We start from the raw sequence: 14,003 nt of genomic DNA on the forward strand, positions 1-14,003 counted from the left end.
TTTAACAAAAATGAACTAAAGAGCTTTATTGACATCACAGTACATTCGAGAATAATTTTAAGAACATTACAGCTGAAAGAGAATGGCATGTTTATAGTCTTATTATGCACTATTTTTTGAAAAAAATGTAATACAAAGAAATCCTATTAAGTAACTTGGAGCAGCATTTGGAAAAAAATACACCTATTTACAGATTAAAAAAAAAAAAAAAAAATTCTGGTTTCACCTACACAGCCACAATGTGCCTCTATAATGAGACAAGCCCTTAAAACTCATGGAATTTTTTAAAACAACATCATGGCATTCTTGCCACATCATTCCTCAGCGCTTACGACGGGGAGGGGTTGTTGATCTGGAAAAAAAAAAAAGGGAAAAGACAAAATTTAAAAATAAAAATGTGTTTGAAATTAAAAATCTGCAATTTAAAATAAATAGTATTATATAGGATTTCTAACGTTATTTAAAACTATGATCATTTATCAAGTACCAAGTACCAAACTGAGTTTATTAAAGAGAGAGAGAGAAAGGACACTTTCAACTTTGAATAAATTCAGTCAAATTTTTTTTAAAAATCAGACAAAATACTTTAAAAAGTATACTACCTTGATCGGGACTTAGACTTGTGTTTGCGGCTTGCCTTCTTACCAGACCTTTGAGATTTCTCCATGGATCGCGATCGACTATGTTTAGGCTTCTTAGCCTTCTTTTCTTTGCTACTTCCTGGAGATTCAGAACTGCTCCTTCCACTAGAATCAGAGCCTGAATGCTTTTTACTATCTTTGGTAGTACTTTTCTTACTATCCTGTCTAGAATCATGTCTTATGATTTTAACAGATATAGAACCACTCCTAGAGAATGTTCTTTCACTTTCTCGTTTCCTTTTTAACCTATCATCTTGACTACTGAATTTAAAATCTTTTTCTTCCCTTTTTTGTTTCTCTTTTCTTTTATCCTGTTCACGCTCCCTTTCCTTATCTTTCTTTTTCCTATCTTTATCTACACTTCGACTCCTTTCCTTTTTCCTCTCTTGTTCTTTAGCCTCACCTTTATGCTTATGACTGCTCCCACTAAGATTTCCACGTTGATCCTCAATTTTACGCCTATCTCGACTCCTACTGCGACTGGAACGACTGGTTCGTCTATCCCTCGAGCGACTTCTACTTCTACGTCTCTCTCGGGAAGGACTCCGATTTCGTCGTCTTTCTCTTTCAAGGCTACTTCTATTAGATCTTCTCCTATCTCTAACCTTAATCCTAGCCCTATTACTCTCTATTTTAATTCTGCGAGAGTAGCTTCTACTTCTGCTACGTCTAGCTTTAGTTGTTGGAGATCTACTCCTACTAAGTCTCTTTTTCCTTTTAGGAGAAGACGACCGAGAAGATGTGCGACTACTACCTGAGCTAGAACTGTATGAAGAACTAGAGACAGTACTACTAGTACTACTAGTTCTGCTATTGCTACTGGAACTACCACTACTAGAACTTCCTGATCTACTCCTCCCTTGTTTCTCTTTTTCTTTATGCTCTTTTTTTGGTTCTAAAACTGACGTATTTTCATTCGGAGTTCTTTTCTTTTCATTAACCAGATCACCATCTGCTTCTCTTGCTTCTAGCAGTGATAAACTATTTTGCTCTTTATGGATAAATTCATTCATCTCTTTTGCAACCCTTTCTGTTTGTTGCTTTTCTTCTGAAACAGAAAAAGACAAAAAGAAAGGCTATGAAAAGTTGAACTTAAAACAAAAAAACCTATACTACCAAATTTCAAGGTATCAGGTTCTAACAATAAAGCAGCACTATTTAATAGAATTAGTATATAAACAACATAAGAAATTCAAAAATTGTCTAGTAGCCACATTAAAAAAGTAAAAAGAATCAGAAGGAATTAATTAGAATGTTTTATTAACCCAATATATTAGAACTGAATATTCTACTTTTTTAATGTATAATCTTTGAAATCTAGTATGTATTTTATACCTTACAGCACCTCTCAGTGTAGGCTAGCCACATTCTAAATACTCAATAGCTACATGTTACTAATTAGCTACCATTCTGGTAGTCACAAAGAGTATTAAAGTGTGGAGATGCATATGAAGGGAAAAAAGTTTTCCCTTTTGTTCAATTACAGCAACTTAAGGAAAGTAAGTGATTCATAGAAAAATTTGAGCAGGTAACTCTTAAAAATCATCTTTAAAAATTGTCTAACATTTTTCAAAAAAGAAATTCTAATATTCTCTTTCATTATTCCTAGTATTATATAAACCCTTAAAAGCAGCCCTCAGGTAAAGTATTTTAAATAAAAAATTTCAAGGCCTTCTTTCCTTATGCCCATATATCCAACCTACTTGTCAACAGTCTTACAAATAACATTCCTCCACTTAAAAAAAATCTTCTTTTTCATTTCAACAATTTTAACAAGAAATAAAGTTGCTCTAAATAGATTAGCTTACAGCCACTGGAATGAATGGCTCCCAAAACAATGAAAAATTTGTGACCTTGGTTTCAGTTATAACACATATTACTTGAAATCTAGACTCAAAATTCATTCTATCCTGATAGTTTAAAAGATATACCTTCCATCTGTTTATCATGTAATAGCTGTTGTTCTTTCTCTTTTCTCCAAAAAGCTTCCTGTTTTTGCCGGATTCGGTGCCGCAATTCTTCATCATCAGTATCAGATGACTCAGAGCCTCTGTCGCTCCTCTCATCTTCACTGTCTCCTGATCCGTAACCACCCAGTCCACCTGTGTGCATAAAGCTCAGTCTATCATATGAAAAAATTATGCTATCATTAAAAACTTTTTAAGGTCCGAGAAGAAAGCTCATTTTTTTATTATTGCCTTTTCCTGGAAGAATATGCTTATTCGGGGTGGGGAGAAGCATAAATTCAAATGTTTAAGGAGTTTTTTGAACACTGAGACAACTTTATATCTTATTCTTTCTGGGGTATTTTATATATTTTTCACCATTATGGAATCATGATAATGGCTGTTTCACTATCCACACTGGCCAACAAAACCATTTAACAGGGTAGTAATAGTCTCACTAAAGCTTAATCAATTCAACTATCTTAATAGAATTTATGATGATTCTGAAAATATTTCTAAAGTTAAATCTTTCATTGTCCAAAGTTTAGGAATCTCAGGTAGGATACTAAGCATTTTTTCCCTAAAATTAGTATACTGTAATTCTCATTGGTATAAAACTGATATGACACTGAAACTACTCCCCACCCTGAAGTGATCTAAATAGTAACCATAACAAAACCATATGGGCATTTGGTTTTACCCAGTTATCTTGTACCTCACAAAATTTATGAAATGAAGATGTAGAAAAGGCAAATTCAAGTTTTAGAACCTTGATAATGTATCATGCAAACAGCAAATTCTGAACACATCACTACAGTTATCCTGATAAGTAGACCCTTTTCTCTATATTAAAACTTGACTTGTTGCAATACAATTCATATAAAAGCCATTAAAAGCATTAGTGGATAGACAAATGCCTAAGGTATGTATGCAATAATTCTGAAAGTGAGCTTAGATACTATCATGGCTAAATTATGACTTCTTAAGTACAAACTATATATATAACTATACATTTATACAATATACATATTGGAGCAATTAATGAGGAAATCCTTCATTCAACTTGCCCCAATAACCTACAATTAACCATTACATTTCTAATAGTCCGAATATGACTGCTTTAAGTAAAAAAAAAAAATAAGAAAGCTTTTTAGAAACTGATATAACCCTGAGATCTAGGTTTTATAAAATGAGTAAGAATAGTGCAGTTTCAATACAGAACATGTGGAGAAACAAGGTAAGTGTGATTTTTTTTTTTCCCTTTAGGCCCTCTCACAAATAAGGAAAACACTTACCGAGTCCAGAGAGGGAAGCCAGTGCACTGGACTGTGCCAGCTGTTTTGCAGGAGCTTTGTATCACATCAACAACAGGAACAACATGTTAACACAAATAGCCACGATTTCATAGTCATGAGAGTCTATGGTATTGTTAAATCTACTACTATTGCTGCTTTTTGGGGAGAGAAGAAACATTAAAAACATAACATTCATTTTAAACCAGTAGCATGTCTGGCTTTGAAATTTTAATTCTGATGTGAGCTGAAATTGGTTTATAACTAGGAAAAATGTTGACTAGTACAACTGTATTTCTGAGATACAGCACATAATTTTTGTCTTCAATATGTATTTAAAGTGTTACTAAAATCATGGGGGGCTGGAAATCACTTGTTTCTGTGAGAATTATAAGTGATAAAAATGAAAATTCACAAAGTGCAAATTAAAAATTCATTGTCAAATATATTATACTATAAGTCATATATTGATACCATGGTATCTATAAAGAAAAAATCAGGTGAAATAAATTGAACATCAGAAATTTGCCACAATACATGTTATAGGACAACAGCATGATTGCTAATTTGTGTTCAGGTAGGTCAGATAAATATATTTGTATAGTTTTAATATGGTATTTATGAATCTAATCTTTCCCAAAGAGTTAAAACATGCATGGAGATTATTTAAATATCTATATAGTAATTCAGAGGACAACAAAAGTCCAAAATAATCAATAAAACCAAAATTCCCCCAGAAAAACAAAACCAAGAACACCCACAATATACCTTTCGTTGCTTTCCGGTGTGCATCTTTGGCTACATAATAAATTTCTTCGTCTGTGACATCCAACAGAATTTCAGTCAGAAGCATTTTTGTCAGCAACATCTAAGGAAAAATATTTATACACAGTTTCTTATTTATTATTATAGTTAAGAATACAGCTTGGTATTTTCAAAAAGTTAAAATTCAAAGCCTTTTTTTTTTTTTCTTTTTGGTACTAAGGACTGATTACTGATTACTACTGAGTGCATTACCACTGAGCTGTTTTTTTTATTTTGAGACAGGGTTTTGCTAAGTTGCAGAGACTGGCCTCCAACTTGAGACACTCCTGCTTCAGTCTCTCAAGTCACTGGGATTATAGGTATATGTCACTATGTGTGGCAAAAACACTTCATCAAGCATCATTTTGAGATCAGAGCAGCCATTCCAAGAACAATCTATCTTGAAAGCTATTCTAAAACACTGAAACTTAAAAATTTCAAAGTCATGAGGATTTAAAAAAAAAAAAGTTCATCTATAGAGACTGAATTCTTTGTTTTGTTTGTTTTTACTTTAATTTTTTTTTAATGTGGTCCTGAGAAGATTGAACTGTGTCTCACATGTGCTAGGAAAGCGTTCTACCACTGAATGACACTTCTGCCCCCAAACACTGAATTTTTATTCTAGAATGACACAAAAAGTTAAAAGTTTCTAATAAAAATTTCTATAGGTGCTTTAAAATTAAAGAAGTAGGCTTTCGTTTAATAATACTGGTAAGCAGTACGGTATCAGTTTCTTAATCACTTCTTAAGGTTAGGTTAAAAATATCAATGGGGGAGAGGGCAAGGAAAGTTAAGGACTACCAGATGAAGTTCTTTTATTCTTGACTACCATAATGTAACTCATAAACTATATCAGCTATTTAAATAAAATTTAATGTCGCGTAAGATGGAGAGTATACTAGGTTTGGAGTATGAACTGGATTTTTGCACTGATTTGGCTACCAAGAACTGTTTGAAATGTAGACTCTTAGTCCCCTACCCTCTCTATGCTTCTAATTACCCATCTATTAAAATGAGAGCAGATTGAATTGATATTATCTCAATGTTTCAAATACCTCTGGTCTTGCAATATGGGAAGTACATCACATTATTCTCCTAATCTCACAAACTGACAATATACTTTATAGATAACAAAGGCTTTAAAAACTATTACAATGAAGAAATACAATTAACTCTGTTCAATCCCAGTGCTTCCTAAACTTATTTTTCTGTAAATTCTTCTAATCTTTCTCAGTATTTCTACTTAAAAAAACAAAACAAGGGGCTGGGGTTGTGGCTCAGTGGTAGAGCACTTGCCTAGCATGTGTGAGGCCCTGGGTTCGAGTCCCAGTACCGCATATAAATAAGATAAAGGTCCATTTACAACTAAAATATATTAAAAAAAAAAAAAAAAAAACCTTAGAAAATAACGGATCAGGGCTGGGATTGTAGCTCAGTGGTAGAGTGTTTGCCTAGCATGAGAGAGGCACTGGATTCACTCTCAGCATCACATAAAAATAAATAAATAAAATAAAGGTATTGCCAGGCACAGTGGTATGTACCTGTAATCCCAGAAACTCAAGAGGCTGAGGCAGGAAGATGGTGAGTTCAGAGCCAGCTTCAGCAATTTAAGGAGGCCCTAAGCAACTCAGTGAAACACTGTATCTAAATAAGATACAAAAAGGGATGCCGATGTGGCTCAGTGGTTAAGCACCCCTGTGTTCAATCCCTGGTTCCAAAATAAATAAATAAAAATACAGGTATTGTGTCCATCTACATCTTAATTTTTTTTTTTTTAAGTAAGTGATCAACATATTCTCTTGGGTCTCAACCAGTAAAATCCTGTTTAATTACATCACTGATATTAAGAAACGAGCTTAATAACTGCTTTATAGGTTATGATTTTGTGATTTATTTATATTATTCGAATTCTTTCAGGGTAGTAGTGGTAGGGGTATTATTTGAATCTTGTAGACATAATTTGCCTAGCAATCTACATATATGAAGAAATAGTTCATAACTGTTTCAGATTCCTCCATTTAAATGTTTTAGATAACCAATCAATTTTAAAACATTATACACAAATCCTTATACATAATAAGAACTTAACATGATACCATTTGATATTCTTTCTCTTCTTCAGTCATCTCTGGTTCACTTTGCTCTTCCTGAGGAACTGGAGATGGACTTCTGGTGATTTTTCCACTGCTTGCAGCCTCAATGTTTTCAGTATCTTCATCTTCCTCATCACTATCCTACAAAAATAATTAGTAGTCCAAATTGATGTATAATATAAAATCTTTATGAAAAATACAAAACCTGAAGTTAAAGTTGATGAAACAAAAACATACAAGTGAAACTGCTCTCTGAATTACACTGTTTTTCTTATTTGGTGCTGGGATCAAACTCCTGGATGCTAAGCATGTGTTCTACCACTGAGCACCCTTCTAGCCCCTCTAAATTACGTTTTTGTAGTACAGATTTCATTTGGTAGTTTAAAGTATAACCCATGAAGGAATGTAAAGAGGCTGATAAAAATAAATTATTTTTTCAATTTTCTTTTCTCTTTGGTCAATTTTGAACTTATTTTACAAATAACCAGAAAAATATCCCAGTCAGAGACAAAATTTAATTGATATCCATTATACAGGATGGCCCCAAAATAAGTGGCTTGTAGAATTTTAGATAAATGGACCATAGCAGTACTAGTCAAAATAATTTTTACAACTATATATTTAAGCCATTTACCTAACATGTGACTTAATATGAAAAATCCCTGGTCGGTTCCAAGATCTCAGCTTGCCCTGAAACTTAACAGTAGACAGATACATAAGAAATTAGGTTTACTTGAGACTAAGAAAATGCCAGCAGTTTGTCTGTATCTCTTTATAGTTTTAGGTTTCAATGTCTAGATACCATACCCTAAAAAGGGGACCCTTGCTTAGTCAAAAACAACCACAGCAGCAGCAACAAAATCCAAAAATCCCATTATCATAACTCCCTGCAATGCTATTAAGAAAAAGATAAGATAGCTATTTAAATACTATTATGGAAAGACTATTTGAACCAAGGGACAAATATATGCAATACAAACACAAAGGCATTTGGGAGGACAATCTCCAGTTTTTTGAAGACACTAAAAGAAATCTGGAGAGCCACTGTGTCACATAAAGATCTTCTTTGATCTTTAGAAAAGGTAAATTCTAATGGTGTTTATTCTTTCTCATTTCATAACATCTATATAGATTTGGCAGAGGTGTTTTGGAAGAAAAATAAAATTAACCTAAGATCTTTGAGGAAAACCAAAGACCAAAATCCAGTTATCCTGCTGTACTTGAAACTTACCTTTGAAGCAGAAAATGGCCCTGAGGGGAAGACCCGTTTCCTGAGTTACATATTGGGTACTGATGTGGCTGTCATACCAGCTAGGAACATGTTAATGCTGAATTGAAAAATTCCTAAACTTCTCATGCCATTTAACTGATGAATGAAGATTAAAAGACTTAAAACACAGTGATTTTCAGTACTCATGTCAACAACAATGAAATATATTACATCCTTAGGTGTAAGTATTTACTCATAAGAAGGGCAGAGTTATTTTCTCTATTGCCATTTAAGTTTTTTTTTTTTTTAGTTGTCAATGGACTTTATTTTATTTATTTATATGCAGTGCTGAGAATCAAACCCAGTGCCTTATACATACTAGGCCAAGTGGTCTACCACTGAGCCACAACCCCAGAGCTCTACTGCCATTTAATATAGTTTTAGGGAGTCAGCTGAACAAGAATGAAAGAATATAGATTTGTTTAGACCAATTCAGAATCTGATGGAATAATCTCTTTCTGGAATAAAATGTTTTATAAACTCATAGTTCCTCTTTCCTTCATCTACTTTTTCCCCATAATACATTAAACAATAAACCCCAGAATACTTACTGCAAGTAATGTCAGAAACATTAATTTTTCTTATAATTATCAATCTCAAAGTTTTTGCACAGACAAAATTATCACAGGGAGTTTCTTGCCAAAGGCTTCTACTTACAAATTTACTTCTCTGAGGTAAGCGAGGGCCATCTCCTCCTTCAGCATCTTCTGTGGCCTTCTTTTCTTTTTTGGACAACTGTGAACGTTGTTGTTCCATTCTTTCTTTTTCTAATTTCTTCTGCTTCTCACGTTCCATTTTTTCAAGACCTTCACGAATCCAAGCTGGAAGAGTCCTGCGTTTTACTGCATCTGTTTTACACCAAAAAATATATACAAGTCAGGCAAAAATCATAACAATTGAGTTCCTTCTACAAGTTTTCTACAAACTTGTGAGTAAAAATAAAACACAAAGCCCATCAATATCATGTTTTTCTTTAAAACCATCCCATTTTCAAAGTAATATCAAATATGTTCAAATGCTTATAATTTGCCAGGGCACAAAAAAAAAAAAAAAAAAAAAAAACACACACTAAACTGTCACCTCATTTAATCCTTACAAAAGTCAGAAGAGATTACCATTATTATCTGATCTCTTTCATAGGTGAAGAAACTGAAGCTTAAAGAGATAAATGAATATGCATAAAGTTAAAAAGTCAGTAATATGTGTGTGGGTGAAATTCTATATTAAGTTGTTTCCTAAAATATGAAAGCAGAGTCAAATAAAAGCACAACTAAATTTTCACACTAAGAATTCATTAAGTTAAAAAAGCCATAATTAGAATCTTCCTAAAATATAAAAAGAAAAGACTTTAAATGTTCTAGTCAATTAAATGTTAGATGATTTGTAACTTTCCAGATAAAAGTAGTATTTATGTAAACTGGCACTGGCAATAAATTAGCTTTAAGGTTATTTAAAAATTGAAGTTTTCTGCCAAAATACTTATGGAGAGTGAAATAATCAAAGGAAAATTAATTTGGCCACAGTGTACCAGATGAACTGAAAGTAAAAAAAGACCCAAGATGGAGAAGAGTCAGGTTTAAAAAGGGAGAACTGTTCATAGAACTGCATAATGTACTGAAATATCAACATTGAAGAAAACTGCAAGATTCTCTAGTCATCAAAAATTGCATTTTATCACAAAATATAGAACTTAAGGTAAATATTTAAAGACTATTCAAAATCTTTTATAAATCAGCATCTTTTGTGTAATTTTAAGGTTTTATATTATTAAAATGATAGGGTTTTCAAGCACCAATTTTTAACATATCAGAGGCATTAAAACAATTTAAGAAAATAAAGACACCCTTTTTACAGTGATAAAGAAATCATGCCAATTGTGGTTCAACAAACTTAAATAGCTACCAATTTGTGGAGGCTCCTGCTTCACAGGAAGTGCAATAGGTGAGCGTTGCCGATCCCTGAATGATGATGGCCTTTCTCTCCGATTCTGGGGAGGTGCTGGAGGTCCTGGAGGTCCTGGTTGCCAATAAGGAGGATGAAATCCACCTTGCGGTGGACCAAAAGCAGCCCCATGCTGAAAGAGTATTGCATTTTATTTTTCTTCAATTTAAAAAAAATACACTCTCTGGGACACACGTGTGTTATGAACTGGGACAGTAGAAATCCATGTGTGCAGCAAATCCAAGAACTCCATGGTTCTAACATCCACCGATATTTCTGTAAGCCCCAAGAACCTAGGCTTACTTCTCTTAAGAAAGATAAAGATTTTTGCCTATTAAATGTAAAGAGCCTTCTAAAACTCAGCTGATACACTATTTTCAATTGTATAGAAGCCCTACTGGCACCAATACATGAAATATCAAATTTTCTTTTAATTAGAAAATATAGGAAATTTCTTGTCAATTTAAACTTCCTTTTTCTACTGAACTCAAGTTGTTCCTATAATCCTGCAGAATCTATTTATATATAAGCAAAGAAAGAAATGAATTATTACAGTAATTTTTTTTTGCAATTCTGCTATTTTTCAGAGGCTTTTCTAAGGCCTGTTGCCAATAAAGAAAATTCTTTGTCTTGTTAGCATGGGATTCACAAGTAAAATGGGTAAGTAGAAGCTCTCTATCACTATGTTTCTTAAAAAAATAAAATAAAATAAAACCACCATATACGTATAGAAAGTGAGAGCTTATACAACCAATATCTGAATACATATTAACTCGATCTCAAGGCAAATACACTACCAAATTTACCTTGGAATTAGCGAAATATTATATGGGGCTTTTCAAATTTTAAATCATGACAGCTCCGTTTATAAAGTAACAACTGCAATCAGTTATTTCAAAATGTCATCTAGCATTATAACTTATGGGTAGACCATAGCAGAGTAAATACAGAAAATAAAGTCTCACATAATAACACTATTCCCCATAGAGTTCTATGTCCCTAGGAATGAACTGGATGTTACAAAGGATATCATGTACAAGTCCATTAACATGTCATGTCGGAATGGGAAAACAACAACAACAACAACAACAACAAAGCCACTAGAAAAGTCATAATTCTACATAGCAGAAGGACCTAGAGTTAGGAAGATGATCTATGTTCATGTGTATTATTAACGTCTTAAAAATAATCTATTATTGATAAATAATGTATTCAACTACTGTGCATTTTCTAAACTTTATTCAATACTTAAATGTATCACTTTGAAATTAGAAACAAAGAATCATATAACTATTGAATTTATACATTTTTTAATTTTACCCAAAATTTCCTCTAATGTTTCTTTATACTGTTTTCCTAATCAAATAAAAAAATCAGAAAATAAAAATCTAATAATTGTAATAAATTGACAACTTTTCTGAGACACTGTACATGCTTATCTGTACAACTCTGAAAAGTGAAACACATATCTTAGGTATTCTTGATGAGATACTTCCAAAAATGGATTACGTGCACATCTACAATATTAAAGCAACAAAATATCTTTCACCTGATAGTCAAACTGGTTCACTGGCCCCACTGCAAAATTATCGGGTGGTCCACCAAAGTTGTGATTGTTCTGGTTAAATATATGCCTGTTGTCAGGGGCAAATTCCCCACTGTCCTGACTGTTGCTGTCTTCAGAAGGAGGAACAATGTCCATTGGGCCTGGTGTTGGTGGCATCCATGGCTGATCTGGAGGGGGGTGTGGGGGCTGCTGATGCATTCCCCATTCTATTTAGGATTTAGGCATAAAAATATTCAACAGGGGGTTATAACAAAATCAACACAAATTTTTAAGATTTCAAGAAAGCTAGATTTTTCAGTAAAGAAACAGATTTTTTAAAAAACAATTTATGACTTCTTGGTCAAATTCCTTTTGTATATCTTACAAATAGGCAAAGAACTAAACTATCTTATAAATAATTCAAATGAGTTAAATCCATTCTAATTCACATCCTAAACAAATGGGAATCAAATGCCCAAAATTATTTTTAACGAATGTAACATAAATCCACAGAAACTTTTTGAATTTTTCTATTCTTGTTCAAAAACACCATAAAAATAATACTTAAATTTTTATATAAGTTCTTTCTTCCATGAACACATTTATCCTCACAACATCCCTGTGAGGTAGGGGAAATCAGATATTATTTTTGCCCATTTCATGAAGGGAAATTGAGGCACACAGATGTTAAATAACTTTACCAGGGTCACAAAGAAAACCAGTAGAGTAAAACTGGTGAATGGGGATGCCAGGGTGAGTCATTTATAAACTTGAACTTGGGGATTAAAACATTTTCAAACTTGAGAAAATTTGGCTTTCAGGAAAGCTAGAAATAAATCACCTCACAATATCAAAAATTAGAATATTTCTTATTTTTAAAATAGTGTTAGGGAATTCCTTCCTGTATTTCCATTTTTTTATAGTAACATGAGAAACAATAAATAGGGAAACGGGAATATGACTTCACCATCAGCATACCCAAATGAGAAATTCTTCTATAAATAGTTTAAAGTGATTATTAAAAAACAATAAAAATACAAGCCATGGAATTAGCCAAGGAATCTAAATCATACTGTGAATTAAAAAAAACAAACAAACAAAAAAATAAAACAAACAGAAACTTATGGAAGATCTTCACTATCAGAAAAAAGGAAAGAGTAAGATGGGTGGATGGTAGGGGCAGAGTATATTTGACAGACTTATTTGTCACATAGTGACACAATTTTTCTTTAATTAGAGGCTAGACATGTACTCTGCCAGTGCTGCTTCTGAAAAGGCCAGAGGTTGCAACAGAGAGACAAAGAATGCTCTCTTCCCTAGATGCCAAGTGAGGTTTCCAGAGTGTTCCCAGCCCCTGTCAGCCTAGGAATGAAGAACCAAGAAAAGAATCAAACTGAGTGCCACAATGCTAGCAGAATGAGCACAGAATAATTTTAACCCCTAAATGTCAAGGTCAAATCAAATTGAGACTGCCTATTCTTTAAAGAGCATTAATTTCAAGAAGTCATAAAACTAAGCAAATTAATTTACCATTAACCTTCACTTTATTTTAAAAACAGTCCTAAAATTTGGAAAATGTAAACAAACCTGGTTGCCACATTCTATTAAAATTGGAATCCCCTTGAAAATTCCCATGATTGTTTGGACCAGATTCCATTGCAGACATATCTTGTCCATTTGGCATCATTCCTGGTGGTTGTTCTACTATGCTTTGCTGTCCTGAAGCTTCTCTTTGGGCAATCCAAGCCTGAGCCAATGCTGCCCAGTCAATCTGGCCTAACGTAAATTAACAAAGAATTTAACATTCAGAATGTAGGAGCTAAAAAAGAACAGTGCCTCTAATAAAACAAGTATCTCAGTTATTCCTTAATAAAACTTTTAAATTTTATAGAATGTTATACCTCAAAAGATGCTTAGAAACTAATCCATACTCAGGCCTCAGCATAATCTACTTAACATCTTCTAAAATGAACTCCACAAAGACACTTTTAACCCATTACTCATAGTAACTCATAGGACGTTAATGCCCTGCATCTTACTTTTACTAAGTTTTTAAAAAGTCTCCTGCTGCCTCTTTTTAAACCACCATAAAAGTAATCAAAGTCAACCATTTCTTCCTTAGCATGTACTATATTCTTCTTTCCAGGCCTATCTTTGAGCCTACAGATCTGAATAAGTATAGTTATCTCTCCCTGCTCCTCTCCGGATTGCCCTTCTTTAAGGCTCCCTTCTCCAGTCAAAATACAGTTTCCTTAACAACTTTGTAGTCATTCTTCACTCAAAACTCATTGTCCCTCACTATCTTGAAGGTCTCTACACTTCTTCTCCAGCTTAAGATCAAATATTATTAATAAAACAAATAAAATAGAATGGGACACATCTTTTTCACATCTCAGTTCAGTAAAGATTAAATAGACAATCTCACATACTTTCAGTGAAATTCAGATTTGGCATAATCTGGATGAAGTTA

The 14,003-nt window shown here is 33.1% G+C and overlaps 1 protein-coding gene across 4 annotated transcripts in view; it reads right to left on the reverse strand.

Moving 5' to 3' along the window:
• Pnisr (PNN interacting serine and arginine rich protein) overlaps positions 1-14,003 on the reverse strand; it is a 24,979-nt gene continuing 10,976 nt past the window's right edge. For 2 of the 4 annotated variants that reach the window (XM_015499565.2, XM_015499559.2), the window contains 10 exons: positions 13,121-13,309; positions 11,537-11,760; positions 9,949-10,120; positions 8,704-8,894; positions 6,780-6,917; positions 4,648-4,747; positions 3,883-3,936; positions 2,573-2,743; positions 603-1,689; positions 1-352 (listed from right to left, as the gene is read on the reverse strand). In XM_015499565.2, coding sequence (XP_015355051.1) covers positions 322-352; positions 603-1,689; positions 2,573-2,743; positions 3,883-3,936; positions 4,648-4,747; positions 6,780-6,917; positions 8,704-8,894; positions 9,949-10,120; positions 11,537-11,760; positions 13,121-13,309 — 2,357 coding nt within the window. In that variant the 3' untranslated portion in view covers positions 1-321. The other 2 variants (XR_007351110.1, XM_048812762.1) reach the window with 2 other exon arrangements.

Source organism: Marmota marmota, unplaced genomic scaffold, assembly GCF_001458135.2.
Source record: "Marmota marmota marmota unplaced genomic scaffold, marMar, whole genome shotgun sequence".
Taxonomy (NCBI): domain Eukaryota; kingdom Metazoa; phylum Chordata; class Mammalia; order Rodentia; family Sciuridae; genus Marmota; species Marmota marmota.